The sequence below is a fragment of the Mastomys coucha genome, unplaced genomic scaffold, assembly GCF_008632895.1.
Source record: "Mastomys coucha isolate ucsf_1 unplaced genomic scaffold, UCSF_Mcou_1 pScaffold9, whole genome shotgun sequence".
Taxonomy (NCBI): domain Eukaryota; kingdom Metazoa; phylum Chordata; class Mammalia; order Rodentia; family Muridae; genus Mastomys; species Mastomys coucha.
This window is the reverse complement of record NW_022196915.1, coordinates 43,453,063-43,467,421: the sequence shown is the minus strand read 5'-3', so window position 1 is coordinate 43,467,421 and position 14,359 is coordinate 43,453,063. Positions and strand designations below refer to the sequence as shown.

Below are 14,359 nucleotides of genomic sequence, written 5' to 3'. Positions count from 1 at the left end.
AAAAAAAAAAAAACCAGAGCAGGATAATGTCAATACTCATGAAAACAAAGTACCTAGCTTTCCAAACAAAGAATAATTGAGAATTCAAAACTAACAATTCTAAGCTTAATGACATAAAGTTGTGGAGGATATAAACTTCTCTTTGATTTTGCATCTTAAGCGTTTTAGTGTCTGTAAACCAAGTGCATGTCTAGTGCCATGTTAATCAGAAGAGAGTCAGACCCCTAGAACTAGAGTTACAGATGGCTTTGACATAAGTGCCAGAAACTGAACCGAGCTCCTCTGCAAGAACAGCAGTGCTCTTAACCACTGAGCCATCTTTCCACCCCTAAACACTGGCAGAGTCTTTTTGTGTAAACACAGGCTAGCATCCAACTGGCCACCCACATGTCTCTGACAGCTTGAATTACAGGTGTGTACCACCATACCCAGATAAAACACATTTTTTTATTCCAACTGGAAAGAGACAATTTATAGAAAGTCTCTTTTTAAATATAGAAGTAATCTACTATAAAGATCAGGAAACACAGATTACTTAAAATGTCTATCAAGTAAAAATCATATATTGAAGTTGGATGGGTATGTTCCTAACAGGTTTCCACAACTCAACACTTGATTGCTGGATGAAACCCATTCTGGGGAGGTTCAGGAGATGGAGACTTGTTTGAGGAAGTCAGTCAGGATGGGCAGGCTTTCAGAGGTAAAACTCTCCTGCCACTTGCCAGTATGCTCTCTGCTTTGTACTTAAAGTTCATGAGTTCTCAGCACCTTTCTCCAGCCACCATCCCAACCTGGTACCCCTCTCTACTCTGACATTATGAACTCTAACTTTCTGGAATTGTTAAGCCAAAATAAATTTTTCTATAAGTCATCTTGACCATGTTGTTTTAGTAAGGTAATAGAAATACAACTAATATAACACACTAACAGAAAATTTAAAAGCATACTGTTAAATATTTCAGTGAAATATATTTTTTGGTAGTACTTAGATCAAACACAGAGCCTTTTGCCTACTAAGTAAACACCTAGCTATACAGCTAACTCTCATTATTAAATTTAAATACTAAAACTAAATTCAAATATAAAATTATTTGAATTCCAGATAGTCTCTCAATACTATTATGTATATTGCACAAAGGTTTGTGGGTTTTAAATTAGAATTATTATATTGGTACAAAAGAAACAGCAATTTTGGACTGTCAATTTCAAACACAGAAATCATCAAAACAAATCATTACTTTTGTTTGTTTGTTTGTTTGTTTTTGTTTCAGGCCAATAAGAAATGCTTGTTTATTCCAAAGAAATTATGTATGCTTTGAGATTTGATGAAATTCTCAGAAAGCATTTTCTGAAGCCTGCTGCTGATTGTGAAAGCACTTTTCCTTCAAAAAGTTGTCAAGGTGCTTGAAAATGGAGTACCTGGTTGGCAAGAGGTTATGATAATAACCAGCTTCATCCTTTGAAGCATTAATCAGATTCTTCAAACTTCATCTATGTCACAATTATTAGGAGTCATCATGTCTGTTTTCACATGCTTTAAAACTGTATCCACCCTGTCACAAACATGATATCCATACATATCACGACGAACCTTTACCACTGAGGTACTTTTCTATGTTATCAGTGTAGAACTTAATAACCTCTCCTTGAGAGGACCTCGGCCCTGTGAAGGTTCTGTGCCCCAGTGTAGGGGAATGCCAGGGCCAGAAAGTGGGAGAGGGCGGGGTGGCAGGCATGGGGAAGTGGGAGGCAACAGGGGTTTGTTTTTGTTGTTTTTGTTTGTTTCTTTGTTTTTTGGAGGGGAAACTGGGAATGGAGAAATTTACATGTAAATAAAGAAAATATCTAAAATTAAAAAAAAAATAAATAAATAACCTCTCCTTGGATAAAATCTGATCATATAAACTTCAAATTTATGTTTATTTTCTTGTCTTTAAAAACAGTCATCAAGAGTAAGAGTGCACACCTTTAATCCCAGCAGTCAGAAAGCAGAGATGTGTGCTATCAATGCCAGCCAGTGTTACACAGTGAAACACTGTCTCAAAAAAGTAGCCAATACAATGGCTCAAAGGGTATTATTTACTGACTTTTAAAAAGTCTCTTATAATATACAAAATACAGTTGTTCCACACCTCTGTTCTACAAGTAGATGTTTACAAGTGAACCCATACACACATAAGCAAAGACTTACAAAACACTAGCTTAATATTTAAAGCAACTACTATCAGTTCAATACTGATAACAGTTATTAAAAATAAATTTAGAGAAATATCCATTTTATGAAGCTACACCACTGAAAATACATGGTTGGTAATGCCTAAATGAATTCACAAACAGGACTAGGCATAGAACAAATTAAAAGAAAGAACAACTAGATACTGTCACAGTAACAGATAGCAAGAGAAGCCACCCAAAGTGGCTGCTCTGCTGAGAAGGTGCTGTTGACTTGCCTTGTAGTACCACTCCTGGAATTTCTTACAGCAGTCTTCACTGCAGAAGTCTCTGACAACTCCATCAAGTTCTTTAGTGGCTCCCTTCTTACACAGCTGAGAACAATAGTTGCAGGTAACACATCTTAATCCTAATCGTCTTGCAAAATCTTGTTTGTATAATAGCTTGCAGCCTGAAAATTGTTATTTTTTAAAAAGAACACATAAAAAGACATATTTTAAACTGAGACAAATCTTGTAAGACTAGCTAATTATCGGTTTCAGAACATGTCGAATATATTGAAATAATATAGTCCTCTTCCCTTCTGACTGAAAACCTCCATGTTTTATGTGGACATTGAGGTGCATGTGGAGACCAAAGCTTGATGCCAGTTGTCTTCCTCAATTGCTCTCAACAGAGTCTCTCATTGAACCGAAAGCTTGCCAATATAGCTAGGCTGGCTAGCGAGCAAGCCCCCAAAGCCTCCTGTCTCTGCTTCCCTTCCCCAGGGGTGACTTCCATGTCCAATTTCTCATGGATGATAGGGACCACACTCAGGTATTCATGCCTCATGTTTGAACAGCAAGCACTTTACTGACTGAACCTTTTCCCTGGACCCTCTGAAATACTAAGTCTACTATAACACCAACCTGTGAAAATTAGAACAGAACATTATTATATTAGAAAACATAGCACTTATCACATAGGTCAAACAATACTTTTAAGACACTAAAATCTGGTAATGCTTCAGAACTATTTTCTATTGGAAGAAAATTACAAAGATACAAGTGCATGCATTGGAAAATGACCGCAGACTGCTGAAAAGTTCTGACTAAAATTCAGACATACTCTTTAGAAGGCATTATATTCAAGTTTTCTAGATTCTTCCTAACAGCTTATTTTCATGTAGAAATTTGTCAAGAAAATAGAACTCTGACATGACTAGAGAAAATACTTTGCTATCTACTCCTTTAATAAAATACCTCTCTTTATCTTCTACATAAATATATTTTCACATATCTAACTTCCCACATATACTACCTCTGAAGTTAACTAAGCCTCCATATTCTTGCTCATGCTACTTAATATAAAATGTTTTGCAAATCACTATGTAACATCCTACAATTTGTTACTATGAACTATATTTTATGTTTAAAATTATTCATTTGCATATGTAAATATGTGTCATGTCATCATGCTATGGCCTATACATGGCAGTCAAAACAAGACAACCCTCTTTCTATTATGTGAGTACTGGGAATCCAACTGAGGTCATCAGGTCTGGCACCTTCCCTACTGAACAATCACCAGCCTCTGAGATGAATTTTAAAATATTTTTTTAATATACATCTTTAGTTTTTTATTGTTGGTTTTTTTTGTTTGTTTTTTGTCTTGTTTTGTTTTGCTTTGTTTTTTTTGGTTTGTTTTTTTTTTGAGAGTCTCTATGTAGCCCTGGCTGTCAATCAAGCTATTCTGAAACGCACAGGTATCTACCTGCCTTTGCCTCTGGAGTGCTGGGATTAAAGGTACATGCCATCACACCTGGCCTTTTTTAATTCACTGAATTAGATTGATCGTAAATAGTTTACCCAGAAAACTAGGTTGAGTAGCCAAGGACTTCAAAAAAATAAAACAAAACAAAAACTCATTCAGTAGTAAAGGTAAAAAGAGAAATTTATATCCTTAACACTTTATATCCATTTGAAACTTGAAGTCCCAATGAAAATTATGTTTCTAAGAACCAATTAACTATTTGAGATGCACTCTTCAATTTAATAAAATCCATTTTAGATTTATAAAAATATAATTTCTATAAGAACACTGATACATATTCTTCCAAGTGATGGGGTTAAAGGTGTGTGCCATCACACCTTAGAACTGATCATTTTTTACTGTAACTGTGCTCTTAGATGATAATAATAGTACAGCATGGTTCTAGGTGAGATGTACCAACTACAACTGAGTAGAAATGCTCTGCTTTGCTAATTAATGCCTTCTAACATCCATGCTGCACTGTTTGTGAGATGGATGGAGACACCATTAACAAAGATTTTTTTTTTCCTGCCACTGACTGTTGGCATTCAGGATTAACCAACTCCCCCTTTGACCCAAATTTGATAACGGAATTCACAGAAAAAGTAGAAGCAGGAGACAGTATTTGATGGAAAATAACAGGTGAAAACAACAGAGAGGAATCTTTTTTGTAATAGTATTTATTGTTAATGACTGCAGACTCATAGTTGAGAATGAGACTTTAAAGGTTTCTGTAATTTCTTTTTTGTTTGTTTGTTTGGTTGGTTGGTTTTTCGAGACAGGGTTTCTCTGTGTAGCCCTGGCTGTCCTGGAACTCACTCTGTTGACCAGGCTGGCCTCCTACTCAGAAATCCACCTGCCTCTGCCTCCCAAGTACTGGGATTAAAGGCGTGTACCACTACCACCCAGCTGGTTTCGGTGATTTCTAACTCCTCCATAACAAAACGAAACTGTCTAGAGAGGAAGCCACTGAAGAGAGGCCTTAAAAACTGTGATAGGAAGGCAGGCCAGGATTTGGGGGGGTTGGGAGGAGCAGTGAGGAGCAACACACTTGGGTTAGGAAGAGGCAGGTGGAGCTCTGAGCTAGCTCAAGGCCAGCCTGGTCTACACAATAGAACTACACAGAGAAACCCTGTCTGAAAAAAAGACAAACAAAGTAATAATAGGGATATAGCTCCTCATAGTTGATAGCTTCTAACAGAGGTGGGGACTAGATAGATAGATAGATAGATAGATAGATAGATAGATAGATAGATAGATAGACAGACAGACAGACATATGTGTGTATATGCCCATATATCTATATCTATTGCTAACTCTGTGTGGGTATGTATATAGCTAGCTAGCTATATATTTGAGAAGAAAAGGATACGTCAGTGAACCCAAGAAAAGACAAGATAAAGGCAGAATAGAGCAAAAATGTGACAACTGGAAATACTAGCAACAACGAGCATCTAAAACCCAAACCTGTTTCTATTTCTGGAGAAGTAAATTTAGAACTAGAGTTCATGTCTATACTCTGATTTCTGGTATAAGACCAATGCAAGTTTAAGTGAGGAGAAAGGACACTTGTGAATATATGTAACAGAACCCAGTGTGTCTCAGACACCACAAACTACAATGTATCCACTGTGCTTGTCCCTGCATGTAACTCCTCCCACCTCTACATCAATGACACTACTAAACTGGGTCAGAGAAATTTCAGGTTTGGGGGCTTTTTGTGGGGTATTTGTTTTAAACAGCTGCATGGACTTTAGTGACTTCCTTAACCTGAAAATCCAAAATCTGAAACTTCTGGTGTATTGTGGGTTTCAGATTTTGAGATCAGTGATGATCGATCTATATACTAAAAAACTCTATAGCTGCAAGCTGGAAGGGGAAATGGAGCTAATGCAAAACATTCTTCTTGCTCTTGAAAATCAACTTTCAGGCCACAACGTACAATTCAAGTAATAACATAGTATGACAATGCTTCCTTTCATTTAACCCCAAAATTTCTAGAGGTGAAACCCTGAGGCCCAGAAGTCTAAAAATACATGTAAAACAACAACAACAACAACAAAATTCAGTAGAAAAGTAAACTAAGTTTTGTTAAGCCATATTAAATTGTGTACCTATTCTGGATGTAATTATATAATCCTTAAATAATTTAGCAAAAAACATTAAATATATTAAAAGTTATGAACAATGCTATATACACACTTGCCTTCACTACAGAAAGGTCTCTTAACGCCAGAAAAATTTACTGTTTCATGCAGAGTCTTCTCCTCTTGGCAGTATTCGCAATATGTAACTATGCAATGCAACTTCTTATAGTCATCTGAGCAAGTTTTGCTGCAGAACTGATGCACTTTGTTCTAAATGCACAATGGGAACCTTGGTGAGTATGAGAACCATCTCAAGACCAAGTTTAAGAAATAAACAAGCCACTTTTACAGAAAGTTAAATCAATTATCTACTTAACGTTATGATCCTTGGAGATACATTTGCTAAAGGCCACAGACACCTAAGTTAACCAATTGAGCGTTATTAACTACCCTGAAATTACTGAGTTACTAAGAGAACAATCACTAACATAAAGTAATAGCCTGGATATGCTAATGAATTGGAGAAACACAAAGAAAATAATAAAAAATACAATGTAAACTACAGAAATACAAGACACAACATTTTTAGACAATCAAACACATATTCCTGTCTTTAATAAAAATATCTATTATGTCTGAAGTTTTCAATTTAGTGCTCTTATATGACACTGATGCAAAAACATGAGACTTAGTTAGTTCTCTTAAATAAAAAGTTATTATTATTTCTCCTGGCTTCAAGCCACAATTGTCAGGCCTACTTTTTAAACAGTGACCCAGAAGTTAAGAACTAAAACTTCAAGCAAAACAACTTTTCTCCCCAAAATTATAGCAGATATAGATTAAGTCTAAAGAACCAACATAACATAAAGACATCTAAAGACTAAAAGAAGGAAAATAAAAGTCTAGAAAACAACTCAAGTAGAGCAATCATTAATAAAAAAACTGCCCCACTGTGAATATATAACTCAGAAGAGAAAGGATGGCTGGGAGGGTGCTCAAAAGTAAAGTATGTGCTAAGCATACTCAAGGTCCCAGGTTGAATAAGCCGTATGTGCGTGCACATGCACAAGTTAAGAGGAAAAAGAAAAAGTATACTCACTGCTAATTATGGGGTCCTAAGCCACAGTCTCCTAAGAGAGATGCTCACTCAATAGGGCAATATCTCTTATTGGCATCTAACACTAAAGTTCTGTGTAAGTAAAAGCAATACCATAGTACTACAAAATATGAACAGTGAGGAAATTCCCATTTTCATCTAAAAATTTATCAGATTTCAGTTTATTGTGCAATCTTCATTTCCTATATGATACTATTTTATATGTTTGCCTGTAGATTTTCCTCACTCCGTGGCCATTCCTTTATTCTCATGTTGAGCGCTCAATATTATTTCTCCTATTAGTCTAAAACTAATAACTAGATGATATCAAGAGTGTCAAAAGCATGACTGGTTTAACTACCTGGAGACAGCACCAAGCAAAATAATAAAAGTAAAGAATTTTACAGGTTGGGCTGGAGAGATAAACTCAGTGTTTAAGAGTACCAACTGCTCTTCCAGAGGTCCTGATTTCAATTTCCAGCAACCACATGGTGACTCACAACCATCTGTAATGGGATTGGATGCCCTCTTCTGGTGTGTTTGAAGACAGCTACAGAGTACTCATAAACATAAAAACAATAAATCTTTAAAGACAAAAGAATTTTACAGGTTCTAAAATAATAAACCTCAGATTTCCAAATACTTTGGAAATCATGGAATCTAAATTCTGGAAACTACTTTTGACCTAAGCATTACATTTTAAATAACATGTAAACAACCATAGAAAACAGTCTGATTATAGTTTTACATCTCATATAATCTTTTAAGTATATCTACCCTCCAACCACTCAATCTGGCAAAAAAAAATTAAAGAATAGCCAAAAGTAAACACTGTTCAACACAGCAATGGGCAACCTGGACCATCCATCTATCCATTACTGTGCTCTTAAAGAAGAAACTCACATGGAAACAGCAAAACAAAGAACATGACAAAGTAAATAAGTACACTAGAAAAGGTTAAGTACTAAGGGAAAAAATAAACAAGACTCACAGCCTCTACTCCCTTATTAAAATATATTTACTAAAATATAAGATATTATAAATAACAGCATAGTATCTGCCTTACAAATTCTAATTCTACAAATATTGAACGATAACATATTCATAGTTCATAGATGATAATGATGATAAGGAGAGAACAGTATAGTAGTCTGTAGAGACTGGGTTTGTGAATTGACTTTTATATTTTATTATAAACATACTATTGTGCAAGTGACGTCAATAAATTGCTTCCTTTAAATCGATTCTATTAGTTTCATTTCCACAAAGTAAACATACCAACAACATAAAACATGAAGCTTATTATTGTCCACTAAAAAAGAAGATTCCAAATAGAAATGCCACTTATTTTCTTAGATTCTTGTCTTAACGTTAGATAACACATATAAGAAAACAAGACTTGCCTCCCATTCCAAGATTTCTGGTTTTGAACAAAAGGAATTTTTACAGTAGTTGCATTTCAACTGAATATCACTGGGTGCTACAAACTGGCCATTTGGAGACGACTGCATGCTTAGAGCCTAAAATAAAGAACAAAATACACTTAGTCTGACAAGTATTTTAGAACTTCTAGCGGTAAGAACTATCAAATGTCTACTACATGCAGAATGCAAGTTTCTTTGCTAATTATTTCTTTAGTACATGAAACAGCAATTTTTAATTTTGCCTTTAAAATACACTGTGTCAAAAGACTGAAATATAGTTCAGTGATAGGATGCTTGCTTAGAAAGCACAAGATCCTAGCTTCAATCCCAGTACTTTAAAAAAAAAAAAAGCTTTAAAATTGAAATCTTTAACAAGAGATTATTATCTAAACATGAAAAGGAAAAACTATAGCTCAATTATTTCAGCTGAAGAAAATGGGAACAGTAAGGTTAGTTTCATGAGTTCTAAACTGTAAATAAAATCAGGGAAGAGGGATCAGGAGAGAGGGAGGAAGGGACAAGTCACACTGATCTCTCTAAGGTTCAATTATTAAGTTAAAATAACTCACATCACTCCCATAACTCTCACTCCAAGTTATTATCAAGAAAAACAGCATATATTACTTTTGAAAAAGGTAATCAATTCTTCAGAGTTAGGTGGGGAAAGAGTAAAAGCTGGTATTCATACCAGAAATAACTCACAGAATAAGATAGGATATATAAACATACATGGATTTATAAGCTTTTTGGTTTTTCGTTTTTGTTTTCTGATTCTTCATTTAAGATAGGATCTCCATATAGTCTCTAATATCCTGGAACTAGCTATGTAGAGCAGAGAGAGATCCTCTTGCCTCCTGAATGCTATGATTAAAAGCAAACACCACCACAAAAGAACTTTTCACTTTCTAATTCCTTTTCTTTTCTTTTCTTTTCTATTCTATTCCTTTCTTTTAGTTTTATATCTTTTCTTTTCTGTGTAGCCCTGGCTGTCCTGGAACTTAATCTGTAGACCACGCTGGCCTCAAACTCAAGTGGTCCATTATCTCTGCCTCTTGAGTATGGGGATTGAAAGTGTAAGCCGCTACCATGCAAATCTTTTTTTTTCTGATTCTTAACCTGAATACACTGGTATTTAGCTTTCTTTTGAAGTATATCACACATCACATATACATGTGACACATAACCTTGTGCCTATATGAAGTAGCTAAGAAGATTATTCAACAAACACTAGAGAGAGAAACAAACAATCATTTTTAAATACCACACAGTACCATACAATTGAAGTTTGTTTTAAAAAAAATTAACTATCAGGTGACTAAAATGTTACATATCTTTGGGGCCATCTGATGCAGCTTCATCTACTCAAATCTAAAAGGACTTTGAGTCACAAACCTACAAGAGCCATATTGAATTTTTTAATTTTTAAAACTGTGAACTTATAACAACTTTTGCTTATAAGCTATTTTGTTATAGTAGCTTAAAGAGATAAAGAGTACTATTATCTTTTTTACATATATTTTTTATATGTGCTGGTGTTTTGACTGCATGTATATGAGGGTTCCAGATCCCCCGGAAAAGGAATTACAGACAGCTAAGAGCTGCCATGAGGGTGCTGGGAATTGAACACAGATCTTTTGAAAGAGAACCCTGTGCTCTTAACTGCTGAGCTCTGTAGCTCTATTATGTTACTTTTAAAAGGAAAATACCTAATACAGATATAAAGTTCAAATTATACAGCTTGAGAGATAAAAAATACTGCCTATTTGTCAACTTTGTCTTATTTGTATATAAATGAGACTACATAAGATTGGATACACACACACACACACACACACACACACACACACACACACACACACTTATCCCTTACCTGGATGTGCTATTCAAAATTGCTACTTAAAAATATTTAATGTAGCCAGTCACAGTGGCGCACACCTTTAATTCCAGTACTCAGGAGGAAGAGGCAGGCTATCTCTGTGAGTACAAGGCCATTCTGGTCTACAAAGTGAGTCCAGGACGGCCAGGGTTCTATTACACAGAAAAACCCTACCTCAAAAAACCAGAAGGAAAAAAAAAAAGATTTAATGTACACAGTCTCATCAAACCAGAGCCAACAGAAGTTTCAAGTAAATAGTGATAGTAGTTAGTCTGGTCATAGCTGCTCAAGTCTGCAATCCGAGCACTTGCAAGTTTGAAACATGGATATTTACTTCCAGTTCTAGACCCGCCTAAGCTGTAGTGTTAAACATTTGAACAAAACAAAAACTTAACTGAGTTTATCACCCACCTTTAATGAGGATATAAACAATGAGGAAATAAAACAATAGCCATTCACCTGAGTTTCAAACCTCAATTTAAATAGTAGTAAATGTTGCAGTAACTTACTGTAACATATTTAAAAGCATACTTAATAGTTTCAGCTTAAATAAATTAACATAGAGCACAGTACCTGGAATAAAGTAGAACTGTTGGATGAATTAACTCATGAAGCATGGCTTTATGCACTGGTTTGAACCTTTGGGAAATACCCTGAAATTTTCACATACAATAGGTAAACCTACTAGTGCTACCTAACTACTGCTTGAGTTCTCTCTAAACTATTCCCTCAGTGCGGTCAACTAAGTTAAGTCTCAACACTACCTATACCATTATCCTCTGAAAGTATCCATACTCCAACTCTGAAGAACTGTCAGACAGTTCAGAAGATTTACCACATAAATACTGTCTCCCTGAAATGAGGTCTACTCTAAGTCTAACCCCCTTATTACAAAGTTCATTTCTAATTTGGAAAGTATATATGCTTAATACTTACAAGCTGAAGACACGTTCATTTATTTATCACAGAACACAGCTACTCAAACTAACAAGAAAAGCACTGAATTAAACCATACTAAATTTCATTTTCTTTCCAGCTCTGTATCATAGTAATAATGTTCAGAAGTACAGCCAGGCCTTCTGCGATTCAGACTATAATCTCTACCCTCTCATCAGGCACTCGACGAATTAAAAGTAACAGAAAAGAGAACACATATTACACTGACTGTTTTCTATGTGCATTTTATGGGGATAGGAAAAAATAAATAACAAACCTGAAATTTAGCAACACAACTGGAATTGCAAAAGTTATACAGTTTTCCATCAGGCATTGTGGCTTGGTATTGAGGTAAAGAGTTTCGCTTACAAAAATGGCAAATAATTCCCAAACCTATAAGAGAAAAGATACATACCTGATTTCTTTATAAAGTAAAAGAAGATTTTCTAAAAATGTTAACTGATTTTTTAAAATGGGTCTCATAAATTATTCTATTATTTGTAACTTAAGTTATTCAAGATTATTTCCATCTTTAAAAAATACTGCCATGAGTTTGAGAGATGGTTCAGCAATAAGAGCTCTTTCAAAGAGCCAAAGTTCAGTTTCCAGCACCCAGACAGCTAACAACCACCTATAACTCCATCTCTAGATGATCCTTCACCCTCTTCTGACCTCTATGGGCACTACATGCACACAGGTGCACGGACACATGTGGGCAAAATATCCAGACACATAAAATAAAAATGTAATAGAAAAGTACTGACATAAAAAATTAAAAATAGCTGTCGAATTACCTAAAACATACATGGATACATAAAAATATATTTTACTAACTTAAAAATTAACAAGTATGGAAATCATCAAAGTTAGGTATGGGGAAAAAAAGCACAATTAAAACTATATAAAAATAAGATCAGTTACCTTTAATAAGCAATTATGTCATTAAAGTCTTTTAATTTTCCAATATCTGAAACTTACTTTGTGATTTTGCATATTTTGTCTTGTGACTATTCATGCAAGCAGTTGAACAATATGGCTCCATATATCCATTAGGACCTATACACTGAGTCATATCAAAAAACCTGCACTGTGTTCGGCAACCAGTACAAGTTGTCAGTTTTCCGTATTTCTAAAATTTGAACATAAAGGTAATATAATTTAATAACACACAAACCATACAATTCAACTAGAAACAATTTCAAATCATTTTTTTGAAGCGAAGAACAGCTCTCTATGGAGCCCAGACCAGCCACAAAACTTAGGACCTCCCTTCCTTAGCCCCACAAGACCTGAGTTTGCAAACTCGAGCCATCATACATGGCTCAAAGCACTTGCTATCTATTCAGAATTATCTATTATTCCCTTTTATCTAGATGCAAACTAGCTGTGCCATTAACTAGGTTCAGTATTAACAAACCAATCGTCATCATCTAACTCTTCAAAAAAACAATGATTTTCTAAAATTTAGCTGAATATCTTGAAAGCTTTTTTGTATGTATACAATGACTCTCACACTATGCTCAAGACTGAGTCTCTATGAAACAAGAACCAGACAAACACTAGGGTTACTAAATCTCAGTGCCTGGAGGTGAGTTATTAGAGCCTAGAAATTTTACTAAGTTGAGGAACTAAATGAAGTTCTACAGTACTCCAGCTTGGAAAACAAACTAATGAAGATAGCTGCACAAAAAGAACAATGGCTGCCTAACTGTGGGTATCTCAAAGGAGTCTCTGGCTGAAAACTGATGTGCGCATGTGTAAGAAATAGAGACATGAGGAAGCTGAGGCATGAGACTAGGCTATGTAATGCTGTCTCAAAAAGACACAGCAGCTACAACAATAAAAATACTCCAAAATGGAGCATGAATAAAAGAAATACATACACATACAGACAGCCTCATTGGCTTATAAACAATAAAACATGAAGTCAGAGATATTAGAAGTGTATTATTCATCTGGGTAAACAATACCAAAAAAAGGGCTGGAGAGATGGCTCAGTGGTTAAGAGCACTGACTGCTCTCCCAGAGGTCCTGAGTTCAATTCCCAACAACCACATGGTGGCTCACAACCATCTGTAATGGGATCTGATGCCCTCTCTGGTGTACCTGAAGACAACTACAGTGTACCACAGTGTACTTGTCAAAATAAAATCTTTTAAAAAAAAAAAAAGATATTAGAACAATTTTCTAAGAACAGAAGTATTTTCTGACAAGACTTGTAAAATTTAGTAGAATTGAAAAATCTATCTTTTAAAGATAACAAAAACATTCATCATCTGATATAATTGAAGAAAACAAATTTTAATATATTTATACAACTATTATGCTTAAAATGATTTTTTCATATACATTTGACACCATGGACTCACATAGTACAAGGATATAACTAATTCCCACAAGTCGTCCTCTGACCTTCACATACCCACCATGTCACATACACAAACATGTGTGTGTGTGTGTGTATATATATATATATATATATACATACATACATATATATATGGTATATGTGTGTGTGTGTATAATTTTTTAAAATAAGTCTTAAATCTCACCAACATTTCTGCTCACCTCAGGCTGCATTAAGAAAGAGTCCTGCATGTGATCTCGAACTTCTTTCAGGAAGTTTGGATGGCTACCTACCTAAAACATTTTAAAAGACTTTGTAAGTACAAAAAGAAAAGCAGTTAGACTGAAAAGCGAATGAACTATCTATGAGAACTGTTTCAATTACTGACTAATTTATAATCTCCTAACTTTCAACAATGCATTTCCTGTTCTGTGTCCACTGTTAATGGGGAAAAATGATACAATGATAAAACATTAACTTAACAACACAGGGAAATAAAAAAACAGAGTTTGATTGATCCCCTCCATATGCTCTAGGTTTTAAACAACCGACACCTACTCTTTAATAAGCACTCTGGTTCTCTCTCTCTCTCTCTCTCTCTCTCTCTCTCTCTCTCTCTCTCTCTCTCTC

The 14,359-nt window shown here is 35.0% G+C and overlaps 1 protein-coding gene across 5 annotated transcripts in view; it reads right to left on the bottom strand.

Annotated features, from left to right (window-relative positions):
- The window catches only part of Zmym2 (zinc finger MYM-type containing 2), a 76,243-nt gene that overhangs the window by 28,224 nt on the left and 33,660 nt on the right, over nucleotides 1-14,359 (bottom strand). For all 5 annotated transcript variants that reach the window (XM_031362636.1, XM_031362638.1, XM_031362639.1 and 2 more), the window contains 6 exons: nucleotides 13,951-14,022; nucleotides 12,361-12,511; nucleotides 11,660-11,775; nucleotides 8,550-8,666; nucleotides 6,170-6,320; nucleotides 2,451-2,623 (listed from right to left, as the gene is read on the bottom strand). In XM_031362636.1, coding sequence (XP_031218496.1) covers nucleotides 2,451-2,623; nucleotides 6,170-6,320; nucleotides 8,550-8,666; nucleotides 11,660-11,775; nucleotides 12,361-12,511; nucleotides 13,951-14,022 — 780 coding nt within the window. The remainder of the gene's footprint in view (nucleotides 1-2,450; nucleotides 2,624-6,169; nucleotides 6,321-8,549; nucleotides 8,667-11,659; nucleotides 11,776-12,360; nucleotides 12,512-13,950; nucleotides 14,023-14,359) is intronic.